At 39.8% G+C, this 22906-nt stretch overlaps 1 protein-coding gene across 2 annotated transcripts in view; it reads right to left on the reverse strand.

Annotated features, from left to right (window-relative positions):
- The window catches only part of ACSS3 (acyl-CoA synthetase short chain family member 3), a 90692-nt gene extending 68395 nt beyond the window's left edge, over positions 1–22297 (reverse strand). The window contains exons 1-3 of one of the 2 annotated variants that reach the window (XM_067289920.1): positions 22223–22297; positions 17187–17331; positions 4120–4308 (exon numbers count right to left, since the gene is read on the reverse strand). In XM_067289920.1, coding sequence (XP_067146021.1) covers positions 4120–4308; positions 17187–17309 — 312 coding nt within the window. In that variant the 5' untranslated portion in view covers positions 17310–17331; positions 22223–22297. Of the gene's footprint in view, positions 1–4119; positions 4309–17186; positions 17332–20343; positions 20363–22222 lie in introns of those variants that run through there. The other variant, XM_067289919.1, reaches the window with a different exon arrangement.
- Positions 22298–22906: the final 609 nt, after the last annotated feature.

Consider the following 22906-nt stretch of genomic DNA (forward strand, 5'->3'; position numbering starts at 1 on the left):
AACAATAGTGAGCTGCAGGAAAAAAAAAACAGTAAGAAAAAGTAGAGATGAGATAAAGCAAGGCCCAATATCAGGCCACCAATTTTATTCCTTTGTAAAGACTCCTACAAATTCTTCTATAGTTTCTAGTATCATACAAGGCAAGGTTTTGAAAAAGCAATGAATATATTTCATAAGGCCAATTAATAAAGCTGTAAAAAAAAACAAAACTGAAAACAGACAAGCTTTCAGGCACAACATGTCAGTAGTGTCATGAAGAGGTTTACAAAGAGATCCAGCACTCAGGGCCTCACTATTCAACATACAAAGCCCTTCCTTCTTCTTGCCTCAGTCACATGAGAGATCACTAGCCTATCCTCAAACTTACTGCACTTTTCCTGTACCTCCCTCCCCCTTAAAAAGAATTACACACATTTTAAAAGAAGCCATTGGTTATGTAGTCATTACACTTCATCTGCTGGTACCGCTCTGGCCGTGTGGTTATGGGACCCACATCAGGTTACCATACGTATTTATTTCTCAGGTATACTACACTGCTCTAAACAAATGGGCCTGAATCATACCATACAAGCAGGTTAAAAAAAAAGAGCATATTATTATATTATTGCCTTCTAATCTTCAATATATATTTTAAACACATATTACAAAAATAAATAGTGTTTAAAGACAAGGCAAGACAGGGCTGCCACTATCATGAGTGTGACGGTGTGCTCCTTTCCCCCCCCCCCCCCCCAAAGTGGTCTTCCCCCCCACCCCACCCTGACCTCTCCATACACAGCACATAGCCAGGGGCTAATTAAGCATGTGCCCACCTAAATTCAGCTGGTATGCAAATATGACTACGAGCCAACCACCTTACCCCATAAATAGGAGGCAGCCCAGAGCCCCTTGAGCTCTCCTGCATGGCAGAATCTCCCCTTGAGCAGGGATGCCTCTCAAGGTTACTCCTCAAGGCTGACAGATTCCTTACCCGTGACAGATCCTCGGTAAGTGACTAACAGTGAGCTGAAACTTTGCAAACTTTGTTAAGTTGCATCTCTGATTGTGCACATAATCCTTTAGACATAAACCGCTGACCAAGTCTGGGACTAAGATTAGATCCAGCTGCACCCAGACTCCGAGGAGTTTGGAAAGCAAGGGGGTCCACTCTGAATCTCATGACTCAACAGCAGAGTCTCCTTGACCATTTTGTCTGACCCTTCCCTCCATGCAGTAAATAAGCGAGTGTACCTTGCCATCAAATCTTGTTAAATCAGTTTTATCTGCCATTGAACTTTGTTAAATCACTGTCTTATCTCAATAAAACATATTGCTGCTTCTCTCTTACAAGTGAAGCGCACCACTGACCGTGACAATGAGGTAACTTTGCTTCTTAAGTATTATGCTGAGCTTGCTGACTAATCACTCCAAAGGGCTCATGATCTTGTGATGAGAAGGAGAGGTAATCATTTATAGCCAGATCTGCATGCAGGAACTATGTCCTATTCAGAATAAACTATCACAGAGTATTAGCTCAGTTTTTTCAAGGATGCCTTACTCAAATCCCAAAATATGTCAGCTGTGGAGAGAAGAATACAGCATTTCTGTCCCCAATGGAAGATAGTAACAGATGGCTTTGAATAACTTTGGTGTTTCGTGCATTTTCCATTTCAAAGAACTGCTGTTCACTTGCAAATCACAATACTGCTTTAGTCTGAAGAGTTTTCAAAAATCAGCTGTCCAAAAAACTCCATTACTTTTATTTTATTTTTCAATATTTGGACTTTTTAAAATATAAAAAGCCCTCCAGAATCGCTGTATAATTATTATGGTTCAAAAGAGACAAGACAGTTTGGCTGTTGAAAGCATAGCATCTATTAAATATGCATATAACCATATTGAAGTATCCTTTTCAGTTTTATCAGTTTAGCAAGATAAAGTGTTTAAACGAGTATCACGTTAATTTTTCAAAAGATAGTTAATGCCCTTCAAAAGTATCTACTGTTTCAGTACTGCAAACTATATTCTCAAATTCAGGTGGAAAGGGAGATGACAGGAAATGCCTGTTCTTGCATTCTATATCACTTCATCACAATTCACCTTATCATGTCTATAGCACTGCCAATACCTGACAGGACTAACAATTATCAGCTGCAGGACTTTGCAGCATTCCCAGAGCTATTTAAAATTCAAGATAAATTAAGGCAAGCTGGTGAAGTATATATACCTTTCTATACTCACTAAAAAGTGCTTCTTTTTTCTTTCATTTAGATATTCTGATGAAATTTAAAGTCTGACCTTTCTTCCAAAAGAGCATCTCAAAACCAGCTTTCCATTCCAAAGTCTTTAACTCTTTCTAGATAATCTTACCAACATTAGGTCCTGTACTGCAGCATCTAAATCAACTCACATAAAAGCCTAATAAAAGGCTGGGTTTTTTGGAGAGAGCTTCAATTAACTTTTGAGTTCAGCAGAACGTCATCCATCATAGCCACTTACATTTGTATTTTAAAAATAATCTCAGTAACGTTAATTCACTTATCAAGAAAGCTTTATAATGTTACAAAATTAAGGCAAGTCTTGAAATTTAGATTGAGGATGTCCCTGTCCTCTTTACTTAACCTTCATCATACATCAAATTAATCAAAAATCATCCAGAATAAAGAAAAAAAGGCAATGTAAATTAAAATTTAATCCCTGGCCTGCAGGTAGTAATTCTATAGCTAACTGTACAAAAGACTTGCTATGTGCCCTTGGGTAAATCACTTAAACTTTATCTGTTTTCTTTTGCATAGGTGAAACAGGATTATGATTACTGTGCTGTCTCCGTTTGTCCCTCAGAAAAAAAACATTGGGACTAATTGGTTAATATTTGCAAAGTACTCTAAAAATAAAAACACTAGATGATTTGTACTATAACAATTTTCCTTTTAAAAGTTTAGCAGTTTTTTCCACATTATTTTTCCCTAATAAAAAGATTTTAAGAGTTAAAATTGATTTTTACATCTTGTTGAAAAAGTGGGGGAATGGGTAAAGAGAAAGGGAAAACTATGAAGCTGTCGTTAGTCTTTCCCAGCTTTTTGTCACAATTCCAGCAAACCATCTGAGACATTTTATTAACTTCTCCTTTGTTAAAAATATATTGGGGGGTGAGGAAAGGAACAGCATTCAATCTGCTAACTTTTAGAAAGAACTGTTTCTTTACTTACAGCAAATTCAGCAAATTCAAGTCTTGGGAATTTAAAGAGCACTTCCATATGCAAAAATCTAAGTGAAATTTCCACAAACCCTGCAGACTTCACTCTGTGTAATGCTTTTGGCTTATATGCCTAACCAAGGTGATTCGGTGATAGCTGCTACCACAGATGGCCTGAATGATACAGGTGACTGACCAAGATGACAAAAACTTTTGCCTTGTTGATTGGAAACTGTTGCCTTGATAGGAAACAAGTAAGAACAGAAACCTCCAGTAGGAGCATGGTAAAAGTTTATTTGAAACTAATGCATACACAGGTTACTAATATGCACATTTAAGTTATTAAGTAGATTATTAAAGTAACATTATTTCAAAGATTTAAATAACGCTTCACAAACACACTTAACCTGGAAGCTTTTAAAACCACATACCTATTCCCAATGTTCTCTACAGTGCTACTTATTTAACTCAGTTGGTTCACTAGCTGCTTTGATTCATGTATGAGTTAGATGAAGTAGATCTATAGCTGAATAACTTACTACTTAATATGTATAAACATAAAGTAAACACATGAAGTCTTAGGGTTGACAGCATGTAGATTTTCATACTCTTGAGGAAAATGCTGAGTGAAAAGCTAATTTTAAGGTGATGCTTTGTAGCAAATGGTTGACAAACAGGAAAAGACAGTATGCTCTAAACAGAGGGCAGCACGATAAAGTCATGCTTTTTAAAAAGCTCAAAAATTGTATCTCAACATGTGCTACAAAAATACTACTCTCAGCACAAAAATAGCACTTTGTTCACATTTTGACATTAGGCATTATCAGCAAATTGGGACTGCTTGCCACATAAAGAGAAATATTATCCTCACTGGAAAAAATGTTTTTTGACATTTGTTTATATGAATAACTATTGCAATGGCTTTTGTTTCAAATATTTATTACCTTTGCATGATCAATGCGAACAGAAAGCTCTTTAGATGCAAATCCACCAAAAATAAGGCTATGGACAGCTCCTATTCTTGCACAAGCCAGCATACAGTACACTGTCTGTGGAATCATGGGCATGTAGATGACCACACGATCTCCTTTCTTCACACCATGTTTGACCATGACATCAGCTAACTTAGAGACCTGTACTGACAAAAAGTTCAGAACATATTAAAAGCTTTGCCCCATAAAAACAATTTTTACACAATTAACAGAACCAAGACATTAAAGAGACAAGCCAGTAAGAAACAAAGATGATGAATGATGCAATCCAAGTTCAATAAATTTAGGACAATTTCCTTTTTGTAAAAAAACACTACAGTACATATTTTCTTGTAAAGTGAAAATAGACTAAAACTAATTGTTTTACACATTATAACAAAAAAGCAATAGCAATATTTTGCAAATTTTCAATGACACTTTAACCATTCACTCTTTTTTGCAGATAAGTGCTTATATTTCCCAGTTTTAACTTTTTAAAAAATTACATAAAGAGAGCATTTCATAGCGCAAATTCTGTCCTAATTAACTAAATTTGAAACATAAAGCTACGCACAAGGTAAGTTTTCCAGTTTCCTGTACTGCATGGTTGTAAACTTCTCAATACCTAAGACAATAAATCTTACACCCTGAACCAAATGCTAATACAAATTCAGAGGAGTACATTTAAGGTGCACATATATTTAAGAAATCATTTTTTTCCCTCTCATTGCAGATTTTTATTTTTGGTACATAGAGGTCTGAAGACAGACATGGCAGCAAAGGACTGGCATTCTAGAAGTGTGACAGACCAAGAACAGAGTCAGTAATTTGTATAGCCATTAGAAAAATATTTATCTCAACAGTATATAGTATACTACTGCAAAAGTAGTACAGAATATTTCAATAATACACCATGATGGATAATTTACCACATACCAAGTTCTGTTAGAAAGTGAATGTGGGAGACTGAGACAAGGACTGTCCACTTGCCCTGACCTGCCTGCTGCAGAACAGAAATATGGTATCTGCTGAAGAAAAAGCAAATTACTAATTCCCCAAAAGCAACTGAATGAATTGAGCTGTTGGAGGTTTTTTTGGAGTTCCAGATGCCTACAGTTAGGTAACACTCAGTTAGGACCTAAACCTGCCCACTTCTTTTAAACTTTTCAAATAGAAATTGATGAGTAGAGAAGTATAATCAATAGAGATAAAACCATACATAAGAGTGTATAAAATATTGACTAATTGGTTAATAGGAAAAACTGCAGACTAAAGAGTAGACTAGTATACTAATAGGAAATTGGGCAGAATTAGAAACATCCCAGCAAGTCATAAGCTGGAGTTTTCTACCAGCATGGTTACAGTCTGACCAGAAGTAACAAAATCAGAAGTGTCTACTTGCTACAGTTTTATATTAGTAATAAGATTAAAAAAATAAATTTTCTGTGAAGTTCTTAGGATATCTGAAGATTAGAACTTCTGTCTAAACCTAAGTTCAGAAAACAGGAGTTGCTCAGTCTTACAGGGAAACTCTTCTTACCTGTAATAGTAAAACATTTTTCCTTAATAGGCTGCCATTCATTAGAAAATAATAAGATAAATGTAAGAAATGTAAAGATTCTAATTTCTTTCATTATTATGTAACATGTATCCACTTGTATATGAATTCCTTACATCTTACCTGTTTTGCATTATTCCTTATTTACTCATTATACCACATAGATAAGGTTTTAAGTACAGTTTACTGCTGTGAAAGGCTATTTTCTTGGGGTACCATCATTAACATTAGTGCAGACTGGAGACATAGGAAAACATACATACTTCTGTGAGTAGCATCAGTGTTGCTTGTAGCTTGGAGAAAACCCACTTCCAAGCTTCAGAAGAAATAAGACATGTTGTCAGTGACCCAGTAAATAACGCAAGCAATCAAAGTAGCCTAGAAGGCCAATAAAACATCCTGTACCAGCAGGACCAGAGGGAAGGACCCTCTTTTTCAAGGATACATGAGCTGGAAGGGTAGATCTTGTTCTAGTTTAGTATTTCACATTCAAATATTACTGCTACTTTCAGAGATTAGTAAGCATTAAGTGCTTTCTGGTATGCTCATATTCAAAAAAAGTTGGGGCAATCACAACTCAAAACCTTAAAACCCTATCAGATACGTGTACTGAAGAAGAAAAAAATGGCATTACCCGACTGCTGCTCTCTTCAGTGGGACCACATGTCCAGACCTACTGCTACCCGACCCAGTAACATCCAGAAGCTCCATATGCATCTGACCTGTGTTTCCATTAAATACACAGCTCATCCACAATCAAACTATGCATATTTCTATACTTCTGCCCTTGGATTTAAGAAAACAGAAATATAGGAGCCCCAAGCATGCATGCTTGCATCAGAGGATAACAACATAGCTTCCATTTCTTATGATCACTGAATTGATTCCTGCTGTTATTCTCAGCCGCAAGACAGAGAGAATGTTTATAAGGCAAAGTCATCACCATACCAAGCTCCAAACTCAACAGAAATCAAGGTATGTGTTTGAATTGTTTGCAATACACCTCCTATAAACAGAAGAAAATCTTTAAACGCAGACCTCTTAATGCCTATCAATACTCTATGAAAATCTGACATGCATCAAAGAATCACAAATCAGCAAGACTTGTACATGTTTGCAACCAGAATTTATAGCCATACCACTGGTATTTACAGCCATTTCTAGATACGATTGATGCAAGTCATTGTAAATAAAGATAATAACACTGCTTCCAAAGGTAAATGTCTGTCGTTTATTTCCTGTTATGAAAACATGAAAACTCTGCAAACTAATTGTAACACAGAGATAGCATCACTTTACCCTCCAAAAACTGAGGAGACTAAACTTTATCTTTGATGCTTGGGAGACTCTCAAGCAGTATGTTGACAGGAAGACCAGAGGCAACTAAAATAGTATTTAGTGAGTAATTCTATATTCAGTACAGGTGTGGATAGTAAACAATAAGAAGTTAAACACAATGAAGGACAAGGATTATTATTAATGATAAAAAAGGCAGCATTTGCCTGGTGAAGGAGAAGGGATCATTTAAAGATTATAATTAGTAATTTTGTAATAGAAGCCTTTTCCAGTGCCTGTATATAAGCAACATAACTTCAGTACTTGGCTGCAAAATAATAAATATTCTTTAAGTAGGAGGGAGACAGTGAAGAGATCCACAGGTACTGAAGCGATTTTTATTGAAACCTATCAAGGATAGGTTGTACTTAAAGCAGAATATATGCTGCAGGCAGGAACCACATTTCTTTCATGCATGCACACCAATTACTTGTCTGCACTTAACCTCCCCAATCTGGAGAGTCTAATGTCACCAAAGGCAATAACCCAATACAAAGGTATCTGCGATTTTCCTTGTGTCCTTTCCCTCATCCTCCTGACAGCTAGGGAGTATTTGGGCCACGTAATATATAATAAAGCACTGTCTCCATCTGCAGCTCTTTGGAAGACTGTGGAACATCCTCAAGCAGGTTTACTTTGCCCAAGCAATCATCCTTTTTAAAAGGAAAAAAGAGTGAGCAGTGACATTTTATTAAACTGTTAAAAGCCATGAAAACTTCCAGTTTGGTGCAGAGTGTTGTCATTTATGGTTTATTGTGGTTTTAAACAATCTGGATGATTCCTCAGTCATACACAGGAGGTAAGAGCAGAGCAAAACAGATACACACATAAGTACAATCTGACAGTGGCTAATACAGGTATTTCAGAAGAAGATGCTTTTAAGGTGGGTAATTATGGAAAAACCTTCCTACAGAAGAAACTACATCCCAGTCCATCGTTTACAATCTGAAGCCCTTCTTCCTCACCCAAGAGTGTGGGAAGGTTGGTTTTAAATAATCCTCTCAAGTTACTGCACTCAGAAATTATTTGTCATGGCACTGAATTCAACATGTTAACTGTGCATTGTTATTGAAAAGAACCACAGAGAAGAATCGTATCGCTTTTTTGCACAAGATCTATCAAGAGTCAACAACTGCTGATAACAGGACTCTCAAATTCTTGAGATATTTTTAGTAAGTGAAGCATCCTAGAGAAAATAACCCAGTTACATAAACCGAGGGTTTGTTTTACCTATCTAGCAACCTTTGCACTAAACTGGAAAATGCTGTTATTTTCCAATACACCCAGAAAGTCTGTTTTTAAATGAACAGAAGTCACAGCTCCCTATTTCTTCTGGGTATCTTTATACTTCCCTAATACTACACAAATTCAATAATATTTCTAATAGAATTGTATCTCCCTTATCTTTTCCTGGCATCTCACTAATGGACTTAGAGTATCTCCTGAGGCATGCACAAAGCTTACACCTACATCCCCATTTCACTGGCATCAATTCAACATCATAATTCTTACTTACATACCTATAAAAAGCACCAGTAAAGAAAAAATCCAATTAATACATTTTCGAAGACTATCATGTCTTAAATTTGTCAAAGCCCTACTCTTTGCATTTGCAGGACTCCATCTGTAACAGCATTTAATTAATGAATTTATAATGCAGTTTTACGCACCACATAAAACTTCATTATAACTAACTGGAACAGTCTCAAGACTTTCTAATTGTGAAGACAGTGCTGTTGTACAAAGACCAAAAAGAACTGACCTTCCCATTCTGTACATCAATAGAGAGCTGCTGAAAATCTCAGTTTGCTCTGTTCATTTCCAGTTCTGTGTGTTAGTTTCTCTTCCAACTAGTGGCACGGCGCTTACCACAACAGCTTCTCTAAAACCTATGGAAAAGCTTCAAAGATAATCCAACTCATGTCTTCATTTCTTTTGGCACCTTTTAAAGTCAGTGATTCTCAGCACTATTAGATTAATTACTATACTTAATCCATATTTCTCTATAATGTATGTTTTATCTAACTACAGGAGACTTAAATTTTAACATAAGAATAAGCTGATTGCCCTGCAACCCTTCTATTCCAGTTCTACCAAAACAAAAACAAAAAAGTTCCCCACAGGTTGGGCACTAAACATCCACAAGCTTCCAGTCCTTCTCTCAATTACTTATAGAGTTTAGTGATGCTTAGCTTTAAAATTGCAGCATCATTCTAGATCTCAGATCTGAAAAGCTGTGCAATGCTAAAACCCAATAAAAACATAAAATAGTTTTCTTGGTGTTTATTTTCCTACTGCTTAATTTAGTTTAATTTAGTTCAGGCTGCTGACAGCAGAAACGGATATTCAGTCACAATGAATGAGATTTTCACAAGAACGCAAGAGAGAACAGGGAGAAAAGAGTTTAGGGGGAGAATCTGACTTTTTTAAAGAACTCAGTGCATGCACAAAACAAAATTAGAGTCTACAATGCAAGCATGATTAATTACATTGCCCTGGCCTTACTAGTCAAGGCCTGCCTTTCATAGCATTTATGTAAATCTTATTCTTGAAAAATAAGATTTTACAATTTATTTTGTATTTGAATATAATGCACAGGATATGTCAGTATTAAAGCATTAGTTCTTGTACTGATGGATGAGACTTATTGAATAGACAGATATGAGCACATGAAGAAATGGCATTGCCAAAAGAGCTGTGCTGGCACAGCTTGTACAAGCGCTCTCAGTATAACCAGGGGCTCAGGATTTCACAAGACATTTGTCACAGATAAAAGCAGCACTGGTAACCAACAGTGGCAGCAGCTGTCACAGCATGCCTCTCTTACTAAAACGGGAAAAAAATACTGTAGTAAAGAGAGTTTCTTACATGGGTTAAAAATAAACAAAGTTGGAGATGGGGTTATACACTCTGAATAACTTGAGAGAAGTGTAACTGTGCTACTTCTACAGACGTTACCTTCTAAGCTTCATACATGTGAGGATCTGCTTTCTAGCAAACACATAATTCCTCACTAAGACAACTAATACAGCTTCCCTTTGAATTTAAAAGCCGAATGATAGCGTACCAACCATAAGTTGCCAAAAATAATTTACGCAGAGATACTCATTTTCAGATGCAGAATGAAGCCATAAATGCTAATGTTATTATGACTCCATCTCTCCAGTCTCCATAATAAGCCATAAAAAGAGATATTGTCTAATTACTTGCAAATCCTTCTCTTTCTTTCCCAGGTCTTTAGACTGGATGCAATTTGGTAACTTCCCTATTTCTAAACTCAGCAGCTTAATCTTGGGAAAATGCTTCTTGGTTCAGATCTAATATTATTCAAAATTTTTTGTTTTTCTTTACTACTAATCTTGCCTACATTTTATTCTTTTTCAACCTTTGGCTCCACCAAATAAAAATATTCCATGTTTTCCTCAGTTACTCTTTTTACAACCAGACTCTCACCAACTCTCCTCCAAAGATACTTTTATTTTTCATTATTTTCACCAAAACTAAAAAATTTTACCAATGGGCTTCCAGTCCCCATTCCATATCCTCCTAGACACCACCTACAGAAAACACTGCTGCAGATAACAGCTTCCATTTCTTCTACTCATCCTTCTCCGTTTTTTCTACTAATTCACTCTTGACTACACAAAACTCAGCTTTCTAAACACTGACCCACATAAGGATAATTTGACCTCATGGCTTTTCCTTCTTACCTTCTTTTTTAGAGGTTTACTGCCTCTAAATCTTTTTTAGCTTACGACATCTTTCTTACTATCATAAAAGCTAATTCCATCTACAGTTCACCTTCCTCTCTCACTATCACAACACCCACTCCTTGGTTATTGTCCTGCACCTGATCTTTATCTGCTTGTTAACTAAGAAAACATGTCTCTACCATGTTTGTAAGAAGTAACATGCATTTTGCACTATAAATGCAATAACATAAAATGGAAAAAACAAACTAAATGATAAACAACTGCTCATCCAGCCACAGAAAGCTTCCTTCTTGTTTTAAATTAGCTCATTGTTTTTTCCATCACAGATCAAAGTGCTGGAGTGATTTGATTTCCACAACAGATGTGTTTTCAAAGTGTAATCCACCACTGCAAATCTAGTAAATATAATTTACAGCACAAAATTACACACTGAAAAAGGGATATAAACAAAAAGCACAGTATTTTCAGGAAACCAGACCTTATGTAGTAACTCAACATCTTTGAATGGCCAAAGAGAACAATTTACAGTTTTGTTAAAGTTTCTGTGTGTTAAAATCTGATCAAGTATCACCAACTAGTGAATTTCCCAAGACCACAAAGCCTAAGCATCCAAACGCTATTCTTATCTTAGAAGCTTTTGATATGTTACAAGAAATACATTTATTACTCTAGCAGCCACTCCTGTACTAACTCAAACTTCTACTCACTTCTTGCAAGCAGTTTATTTTTTTCCAGAATATCAATGAAAATGAAAGACTGTTGGTTTTTTGTTCCAACTTCAGTTGCAGGAGCCCTGCAGAAGATGTAAAGAAATACATATACACAGATAAGCTTTGCATAGTTTCTGAAAACATACTGGTTTCTTTTTAGTTGGTGAAGGAGTACAGGACAATGTAAAAAGGATAGGATAACTTAAAAATAACAGACTTCCTGAGTACATAGTTCAAGCTATCTCACCCTCCCTAAGGAGCTGTATTATGTTCAGCCAAGTACCTATGTCTTTTTTTTTCCACTACCTTGATCCTGAAACAAATGAGTCAACCTGCTACAAAATTCTGCGTCTCCCCATCTGGTGCCCCACATTCATCCTATGTAACTTCTACCAATTCCATCCATAAACTCCTCTTGTAAAAGCCAAAAACAATTCCACCACTTCAAATGCTCATCTCTTGTAGAGACGTTTTGAATGGACAGCCTCTCTGATCAGACATCCTCATTGAAATTGAGCCAACAAGGAGAGGTGTGCTGCTGGACCTCGTACTAACAAACAAAGAAGGCCTGGTGGAAGATGTGAAGGTCAGGGGCAGCCTTGGCTGCAGTGACCATGAGATGGTGGAGTTCAGGATCCTGCAAGGAGGCAGCAGGGCACTAAGTAGGATCGCAACCCTAGACTTCAGGAGAGCAAACTTTGGCCTCTTCAGGGACCTACTTGGAGGAATCCCATGGGTTAGGGCCCTAGAAGGAAGGGGGGTCCAAGAGAGCTGGTTAATATTCAAACATCACTTCCTCCAGGCTCAAGAGCGGTGCATCCCTATGAGTAGGAAGCCAAGCAAAGGAGGTAGGAGACCTGCATGGATGAGCAAGGAGCTCCTGGCAAAACTCAACCAGGAGAAGGAAGTCTACAGAAAGTGGAAAGGGGGACAGGCCACTTGGGAGGAATATAGGAACGTTGTCAGAGTATGCAGGGATGCGACGAGGAAGGCTAAGGCCCGTTTGGAATTAAATCTGGCGAGAGATGTCAAGGACAACAAGAAGGGCTTCTTCAAATACATCAGCAGCAAGAGGAAGACTAGGGAAAATGTGGGCCCTTTGCTGAATGGGGTGGGTGCCCTGGTGACAAAGGATGCAGAGAAGGCAGAGTTACTGAATGCCTTCTTTGCTTCAGTCTTTACTGCTCAGGCCAGCCCTCAGGAACCCCAGACCCTGGAGGCAAGAGAGAAAGTCTGGAGAAAGGAAGACTTTCCCTTGGTGGAGGAGGAGTGGGTTAGAGATCATTTAAGCAAACTTGACACCCACAAATCCATGGGCCCTGATGGGATGCACCCACGAGTGCTGAGGGAGCTGGCGGATGTCATTGCTAAGCCACCCTCCATCATCTTTGAAAGGTCATGGAGAACAGGAGAGGTGCCTGAAGACTGGAAGAAAGCCAGTGTCACCCCAGTCTTCAAAAAGGGCAAGAAGAAGGACCCAGGGAACTACAGGCCAGTCAGCCTCACCTCCATCCCTGGAAAGGTGATGGAGCAGCTCATCCTGGAGGCCATCTCCAAGCATGTGGAGGGAAAGAAGGTGATCAGGAGTAGTCAGCATGGCTTCACCAAGGGGAAATCATGCTTAACCAATCTGATAGCCTTCTAGGATGGAATGACTGGCTGGGTAGATGAGGGGAGAGCAGTGGATGTTGTCTACCTAGACTTCAGCAAGGCTTTTGACACTGTCTCCCATAACATCCTCATAGACAAGCTCAGGAAGTGTGGGCTGGATGAGTGGACAGTGAGGTGGATTGAGAACTGGCTGAATGGCAGAGCTCAGAGAGTTGTGATCAGTGGTGCAGAGTCTAGTTGGAGGCCTGTAGCTAGCGGTGTCCCCCAGGGGTCAGTCCTGGGTCCAGTCTTGTTCAACTTCTTCATCAATGACCTGGATGAAGGGACAGAGTGCACCCTCAGCAAGTTTGCTGACGATACAAAACTGGGAGGAGTGGCTGATACACCAGAGGGCTGTGCTGCCATTCAGAGAGACCTGGACGGGCTGGAGAAGTGGGCGGAGAGGAACCTCATGAAGTTCAGCAAAGGCAAGTGCAGGGTCCTGCACCTGGGGAGGAATAACTCCATGCACCAGTACAGGTTGGGGGTTGACCTGCTGGAAAGCAGCTCTGCAGAGAAGGACCTGGGAGTGCTGGTGGACACCAAGTTGACCATGAGGCAGCAATGTGCCCTTGTGGCCAAGAAGGCCAATGGTATCCTGGGCTGCATCAGGAAGAGCGTTGCCAGCAGGTCGAGGGAGGTGATCCTCCCCCTCTACTCAGCCCTGGTGAGGCCACATCTGGAGTACTGCGTCCAGTTCTGGGCTCCCCAGTACAAGAGGGATGTGGCACTACTGGAGCAAGTCCAGCGAAGGGCTGCAAAGATGATTAGGGGACTGGAACATCTCTCTTATGAGGAAAGGCTGAGAGAGCTGGGCCTGTTTAGCCTGGAGAAGAGAAGGCTGAGAGGAGATCTTATCAGTGTGTACAAGTATCTGAAGGGAGGGTGTCAAGAGGATGGGACCAGACTCTTTTCAGTGGTGCTGAGCGACAGGACACGAGGCAACGGGCACAAACTGAAACACAGACGCTTCCATCTGAACATGAGGAAAAACTTCTTCGCTGTGAGGGTGACAGAGCACTGGAACAGGTTGCCCAGAGAGGTTGTGGAGTCTCCTTCTCTGGAGATATTCAAAACTCTCCTGGACGCGATCCTGTGCAATGTGCTCTAGGTGACCCATCTTGAGCAGGGGGGTTGGACTAGATGATCTCCAGAGGTCCCTTCCAACCTCAGTGATTCTGTGATTCTGTGATTCTGTGAAATACCAGTCTATTGGCCAGACAGACTACTAAACATTCATTAGATGTGGACAGTCCAAAGTACAGTCTGCACACAAATGTCAGGCCATTCCAAAATGGGAAACAAACTCAGCAAAGATGGCAAGATGCTTCCTAACAGCCTCCAGAGTACTACTGAACCTATTCATCAACTTTCAGTCATGTCTGATCTACACAGTCACTAATCTAAAAAGAAACATGCAAAACATGGAAAGGATATTTCAAAACTATAGTATACAGTACTTTTAGCTTATACTGAGCAGACTGAGAACACAGTGACAAGCAATGACTTGAGTGCTGTGAGTCAAACATCATAATGCACACTTCATAACAGTTTGGTGGACCTTTTCCAAAATGTCCCTCAATCCCTACAAGACCTATGACAAAATATAGCAGCCTACATCTTTCCTATTTTCAACAAACATCTTCACAAAGAGATTTGCTATCTGGTCTCTAATAGTTATGAGATAAACTAAATTAAATTTATTCCACAAGAGTAAACTAGAAAGCCTCCACAGACCAATACTGATCTCACCTCCTGCCTTTCACAATCATATTCCCTTTTGATTAAAGAAAATAACGAACTGTACAGAATTCAAAAGCAACACTTAGATAGGACTCAGCTACCAGCAAGATTATAATGACTTCCAAATGAATTTTGCTAAATATCCACAGACAAATTAAACCAATTCTCCCAGTTGGTTTGGTTTGCTGGAGTAAGAGAAAATGTGGGGAAAAGAACATTTAAGTCAACTAGCACACACTTTCTCATTATGTATAAATCTTCCATACCCCAAAGCATTTAATACATTTGGAGATAACACACAGCCACAAACTTATGAGACTTTATAGCAACTTGAAATTTAAATAGTGAAATGAGAGATGCATTTCAAAATCCTTTTTAGAGAAAATTTCTGCAGAGCGAGTCCACTGAAGATAATTTACATAAAATGATGTATTACGTCTTTAAAATAAAACAAATATGTATCTTATAAATACGTGTGCGTGTGTGTGTGTGTGTGTATAATTAAATGATTATCTGGGCACTTTGAGAGCTTATTAGTTTCTTAAAGCACTTAAGTACTTCAGCTGTTCTAGCTCCAGCATGCCATATCGTAGCGAACCTTTTAAGCTCTTTTTTGGACTTGGTAAGTTCACAAAAAAGGGGTGAGGGGTAAATTTTTTCTATACTTTTTCTATATTTTGTTAAAAGAGCACAGCAGAAATATAGCAGTGTTTGTACCTGTTGATTTCTCTTTTCTTACAACAGTGAAAGAAAACCTCACACACTGAACTACTGTATTGTGAATCCCATTGCATATTTTTAAACATTTTCACATTACTCCAGACACTATGTATACATTTGAAACACAGTGAGTGTGTTCCATTCACTCTAATGCATCTTGCACACTGAAATACATTAAAGCAGAATATGAGTTTGAGTCCAATTTTTCTTTGTACTCAGTGTACAGAGGAACTGCTATAGGTAACTGGGAAAAAAAGCCATCTGACCAAAGATAAAACACAGCATTTGAATAGGAAGCCCAATTTAATTACCAGTTGTGGCAGCTGGCATGGGTCAGACCTGGCTGACAAGTGTTAGCATATGCATTTCAGTTAACCCCGTAGGATAAGGGAGCAGCTCAGTTATGAGAGCAGAGGAGCAGCCTGAGCGTGAACACCCCAGGTGACGGCTGCAAAGTTGCGCAAGCGTGGAGAACCGTTGCGTGGGGCCGACTGCAGGCACCCACAGCGGCAACAGCCCAGGTTCAGGTGCCAAGCGAATCTGAACGGGCCGATGCAGAACCGGGTTTTCCCCACCCCAACCTGTGCCTGACAGTGTCCAGGGTCACTGTGGGAGAGCTGGGAGGGCACCGAGGGGACCCACGGCCCTGGGGCCGCACGGCAGCAACCGTGACGCAGACTCGCCCCGCTTCTCTTCTGGAGCACATCCTTCCTCCTGAAAGGCAGGGAAGTCGCCTTTCGTAAAATTGCATGTATCGGGGATTAAAGTGTTTCGATATCTGAGTCTATTTATTTTCCACAGCACCATTTGGTCTCGAACTGCAATACCAGTTCAGTTTTATTGCCAAACAGTACAGGGCAAAAAAGTAAAACTAAAGCCAAAGTCAACTATACGATCAAATTACTGAAAATAAATGAACCATAAAGTGCAGAGCACCAACTATAAAATCCTGTAAGTATCTAAGTTATGCTAGAAACATACGCTATGCTTAACAGACACACCAATATGCTTAGCACTCAAAACACACTAATATCATCGACCCCAAACAATCTAGCTGCTAGATGCACTTGAACCTTTTTAGAACGGGAAGCCAACACCCACAGAAATTTCAAGACAGAAAACCAGGGCAGGCCATGAGCACCGTACGATGGGGCAGGAGACCCAGGTCTTCTTGGAGCTCCTTCCTTTAACTTTTCAGTTCTTCTTACACTCGTTTAGTGTGCAGGAATAGCCAAGGTGTACACTTTTATTCCTATCAGAATAGTATTGTTGCTCATTGTAGCACCTTACTGTCAAGTAATTTGATTAATATTTTGCTTTTACTTTTAAATACGAAATAAGAAATGTTAAAAAAAGAAATCAAAGAGAGAAAAGTTCAAAATTTTACAAAGCAGACAAAATTATTCTTATTAAACTGCAGAAGAAAAAGTCTGAGGAATATCAAAATGTCTTCAATGCACTTATATTGGGTACAAGCAGTGAAGTTTATAAATCAATACTGAGTACAGTAAAAAGAATAAACTAGCAAGGCAGATAGTATCTTACCTAGTATCTACCTGCTGTGCAGTATATCCCATCTATTTCCAGTAACAGGGTTATTTTCAAACATACCTGTTCAAGAAGTTCCTTATATGTTATTTTCTCTTTGGTATTTGTTACAGGACTGTCATAAATAATGGCAATGTGTTCTCCTTGTCCATTCTCAACATGACGATCCACAGCATTGTAACACATATTCAGCTCTCCATCTACAAACCTAAAAAAGAAGTTGGATGTGTTATATAACAGACAGCTTTCCAAACTAGAAAAACTAGTTTTCATAAATAATGATAGCATTCAATTGAAGTATAGTTCATAAAACATTATACTCAGTTCAGAAAGTCATTTTTTTGTTCTATAGCCTAAAAATTTTCTCAAAAAAGCTAAATAAGCCTATTAACGAAACTAGTAAAATACTGCAGCTTAATTGACTTGACTAAGAACCTGCTAAACTTAGTCTTGATTTAATGTATTTTGCATCAATCATTCTAATTTTTAAAATTAAGATTTCAGTGAACAAAATATATGTTCACATAAAATAATTTCACATAAAGAAAATACATTATTAGACTACTTTCTATTGGCACGCACACATATCACTTTTAGGAAGAACAGGTTCAGAACTCAGAATGTTCTTATTCATTTCTTGGCAATAACAGTTAAACAGGCAAGCATCTGCATCAAAATGAAACCAACTCCAACCGCTATAAAATCTTATAAATTTGTCTGACTTTCATAACACATTTGACATTAGCATGTTTTATATCAGTGTTGCAAAATTCCCTGTAGTGTGAGTCATAGTCTCTTCAACAACCAGACATTTACAGAAAATGCTCATCTTTTAATTAAAAAAGTATTTCACACACTTGGTACTCATTTTTATTGTAGTTTTCCACAAAAAGAGAAAATTCTGGTGTAACATAATCCTCAAGAAAATACAGAAGGCACCAGATACAAAGAAGATCCTGTTAACTCAGAGATGACATAATCTAAAAATTAAAGCTTACTCCTCGAAGTGGTGGCCTCCTTTGCGTGTGTTTTTCCCTCTATCTGCACACATATCCCTCTATCCGCACTCTACCTGAGCAATACACAGCAACACCCAAGGAAAATAAAAACAGCTGAGATTTTCCAAAACTCTGTGGGGTGCTCACAGTGCTAATGTATTGTTCTAATGCAACTAGAAACAAGAACAGATGGCTTAAAGTGACCCACTACTAGCAAGAAGGAATATTTCCTTCTTCCCCCTTCCTGCCTAGTAAAGGACCACTCTAAATTATGAAATTCAATATATTATTCATATATCCATACACAAAGATACTATAGGATAGTCTCTATGGTCATAGAATGGCAACTATTAAACTAAACCAGTTAGGATGTTCAGGGTACATCAGTCTTTTATTGTAAATCCTCTATAATGCCATTCATAAGGAGAAGATGGGGGACAAGAAAAGTAACAAGCATATTCTGTATTACAAACCCTTTCCTGCAAAAGAACAACTATATGAACAATAAAGGACTGTGAGTTGTTTCATCTACTATTGAGAAATTCTGTATTACTCTCCTAAAAGCTGTGTAGGATCCAGGACATCCATTGATTTTTATATCAGAACATACTGGAATAATATAAATGAGGCAATAGGAGATGGCAATATCTGGGTTACTGTGCATAAATTCTTAAGAACATTCAAAATACAAATGAGCTTTACCACACCTTGTGTTCTCCCAATGATATATAGGAAGATCAATACTACCATGTAAATTTTTAATGACTGCATGCCAAAAAGTGTATGAAAAATATGTGACTGCAGATTGAAAGCAAACCCAAAGACATTTGGACACTGTGATAAGAGCTCTGCTGCCCAGTTCTGGGACAGAGATGGAATGGTGGCTGGTAAAGGATCAGAGAAAGCAGTGATGCACCTACTATGACTAGGATTGCAAGACCTCTGCTTTCCCACTGTAATACAAGGAAATGCTAAAATACTGCATTCTGAGTGAAAATAAAAGCCGTCTGGCTCTGAAAAGCTGTCCTGTGTTTCTGCAAATTTCTGTTGATTCAGTGACTCCCAAAGAGATGAATACCTGTAAGGAACCACAATTGCTTGAATAAGCCCTAGTTGGGGGAAAAGGAAAAAAAAAAAAAAGTAATAGCACTGAAACCAGGAATAAGGCGCTAAGAATATGCTCCTGTTTAAAACAGAGGCTTTCAGTCTAGAACTGAAAGAAAAATATTCCAGCAGACTGTAGAAAGATCAGAGGTGGATCAGCAGGATGTTTATAAGAGCCGCCAGTAAATCCTGCCATAATAAGCAGGGCTTTAAAATGCTAATCTGTTGCTAACCAAATATTTATCTCAATAAGGCTTATGAACTGAATCCAAGTCTAAGGATTATTTCTTCATGGTATGTTCCTAATGCTGAGAAATCAAAAAAATCAGTAATATTCAACAAACAGAGTACAGGAAAACAGAAATTAAAAAAAAGAGTAAACAATAGCAACTATAACACATAAGAGAAACTGGATTCAGTTCAGCAGCGCTCTTTTCAAGGAGCTCTTTCACTGCTCACTAATGCTACTGTGGAAGAAAATAGCACAGGTCTTCCTGCCATAATCATAGTAGAATTTAAAAGTAGCTATTATATCAAAACAACTATCTGCATACCAGCATTTTAAACTAATATTCTGCCAAACTAACTATCCTTTTGGCAATTCTTTTTTCCTCAAGGAATAAACATCTACCATCTATGACTTGGGATTTTTTTTTACTGCCTTCAGTACTTTGGGGATGTGACAACAGCCTACTTGCTAGTAATGGAACAAGTAAAGTAGTGAAGAAGGCAATATATAATTATGCCTTAATTCACTTCAGTCAAATACTCCAAACTTATGTTTTAAGTTCCAACATTATCTGCTATCTTAAAAATCAAAGTAACTGTATTCAGAGACATTTTTAGTCTTCATTCAACCGATCAAAGCCAAAAATCATTAAGAAGAAAAAAGATGGAAATTCAAGGTTCTTAATAAACCTGGCATATAGGCACAAGAAAAAACTGCATTAAAATTATTTTCCACCTTAACTGTAGAAAAGTTTGTATGGCTGAAATCCTGCCATGCCATGCAGGCTACATACAAATCTCCCGCCAAAGTTCCCTGAAATCATCTGATTATTTAATTTGTCTGGTTGAAGGGAGAACAGAAAATTAATACTAACTCAAGAAGCACATACATGAATTTATTAACAATATTTTTAAGATCTCCAGAAACTGCTTCCTAGGCAAAGCTCAGAACCAGAACCCCATCTTCACCCTGTCAGACCAGTAAACTATGTTTTTCTTGAATGTCTGGGCTTATCTTCAGTTCTGTGTTCAGTCCTTTCCATTTTCTCCTCAGCACTTCCTCTGAAAGATCCTCTCATATTCTCTTTCTGTCTCTTCCTCAAAGAGCTTATTTATCTGTTTGTCCTGCCTAGCACATAGGATGCTTGCATTCAACTCCGATTTCGGAGGCATTAGAATACTACATAGGTTTCACATGCAGCCCATTATCACTTACTATGAACGTAAATAAAAAAAGAAAGAAAATAACGTGTTACACATTATGACACTAAAGAGGATTACACAAATTTGAATTACTTAATGTTTTATTATCCACAACAGAGCAACAGATACTAGACATCCAAACAACAATTAGAACCTAATACTGAGTCTCGTATAATTTCAGGCCAGAAAAGACCAGTGGTAGATTGGTCTGACTTCGGGCTGTGAAACTTGTATCCAGTTACACGCATGGTGAGAACAAATAACTTGCATCTGAGAGGTCAAAATGTTTTACAAAGACCTAACCATGTGCGTTCCAGCAAGCAAGCTTATCCTGCTCTATTAATGAAGCTACGTTTGACAGGCTCTGTTAAAAAAAAAAAAAAAAAAAAGCTCACTGGCACCTATTGTATTCCTTTTCCTTAGCTGTTAAAAAGGAACTATTATATCAACTTTTTCACTATTTTGTTCAGGAAGGCCAGTGAGTTCTCCTGGCCTTTGATTACGCAGGCAGGCCTACTTGCCCTTCTTAAATCGTGCCATGACATTGAAAGTTAAAAACCAAAGTCAGTGGACTACAGGTCTTCTTAACAATCCTTTCTAAGACTTCTGACTGTTACACAGCCCTGCTGACTTAGAGGTTTATCCTGTTTAACACTGAGCTTAAGACAACATAACTATTGGAGCTGCTAAGCAATAATCTCCAGTCACCAACAAGTCAGTTCCTCATTCCTGGTTCTGTATGTCTTCATTCTGGCAAATTTGACAGTGATTAATATTTTTAACTGTATTTTGAGATTAACATTTTTAAATTAAAATCAAACAGAAAAAATATGAAAAATGCAAAGAATATCAATCCAGCGAAGATGAATCCCAGCCTGCTTTGACTTTTTTCCTATTGGCTTGCCTTTGAGAAAACACTGAAATCATGATGCAAATGTGGTGAAGAAAAGGTGATGGTGATCATCACAAAACTTTCATGGTTAAGTCGTCTTTGGAAAAGTACCGCATGTCCTACCCCATCATTTACAAGGGTGCTAATTCTGCCTTGGCACCAGTTAGCCATCCATCCCAAGCACGTGCTACGTGACCAAGGCCTCTGCACCTTAACCACCTGCTTTTTAAATTAAGAGCTGCTTTCACAGTTCCTGCGATTTAACAGCTCTGAGGATCAGGGTTGCTCTAGTTTCTTACGCTCGTGCTGCTCCTGCTCGATGCCAGCTTTTGCACGCTCACATGGCCTGCTCCCAAGCAAGGGGGCCAGACCAAGGGGGTCAGACGGGGGCACATGGGGACACACACACCCTGACCCCGCTACAGCTCAGGGGAACTCTCCTCTCACCCGTCCTGCTTTTAATTATTAAGCTTAGGAGGGTTTAATTATTAACCCCCCCCCATCCCCAGCCGTCCTTTGTGAGCACTGGTGCGTACGGAGCGCCCCAAATACGAAACCTCACCCGGTGCGTGTTACACACCCACCCACACACCCACCCAAACCCCAGCGCTGCCGCGGGGCTCCGAGCTCCCCCGCCGCCCCCGGCGATGGGCATGGGGGGGGGGGTCACTCACCAGGAGGGGCTGCCCGCGCCGCGCCGCTCCAGGGCCTTGCTCCAGGGCTTGTCCCAGGCGATGCGCGAGGCCGCCGCCCCCCACAGCTTCTCGGGCTCGGCCACCGAGCACCTGAACGCCTCCTCGTAGCCCCCCGCCGCCGCCCGCCACGAGGCGGCGCGGCCCAGGGCGGCGGCGGCGGCCCAGGGCGGCGGCGGGCTGCCCGCGCCCCGCCGGGCTGTGCTGCCGCCGCCGCGGCCCCCCGCCGCCGCCGCGAGTTTCGGCAGCCACCGGAGGAAGCTCATGGTCCGCGTCCTGCGAGGCAGAGCGGGGAAACGGGCTGAACGGAGACCACCGCGGCGGCACTAGATGAAGCCGCGCCGGCTCCCGCTGCCGCCCCCCCCCACTCGGCGCAGGGCCGCCCGGCGCGGCCGTTACCGCGCCCCGTGGCGCCGCGCGAGGGCCGCGCCCGGCCGGGCGCCATGGCGGGTCCGCGGCCCGGGCAGCGCTCGGCGCCTCCGCGCCCGCCCCGGCCCCGTCAAAGGGCGAAGCGGGGCGGCGGGCTCCAGTCTGGCAGTGCCGCAGCTCTAGTGCGAGATCGCAGAGAGCAGCAGAAAAGAAGGAAAAGAACCCAGAACTCCTCTCCGCCCCCCCTTACCCTTTCCCCACATCACAAACTTCAGGGATCTGTTTTCCTTGGCTACC

The sequence above is a fragment of the Apteryx mantelli genome, chromosome 1 (assembly GCF_036417845.1).
Source record: "Apteryx mantelli isolate bAptMan1 chromosome 1, bAptMan1.hap1, whole genome shotgun sequence".
Lineage (NCBI taxonomy): Eukaryota > Metazoa > Chordata > Aves > Apterygiformes > Apterygidae > Apteryx > Apteryx mantelli.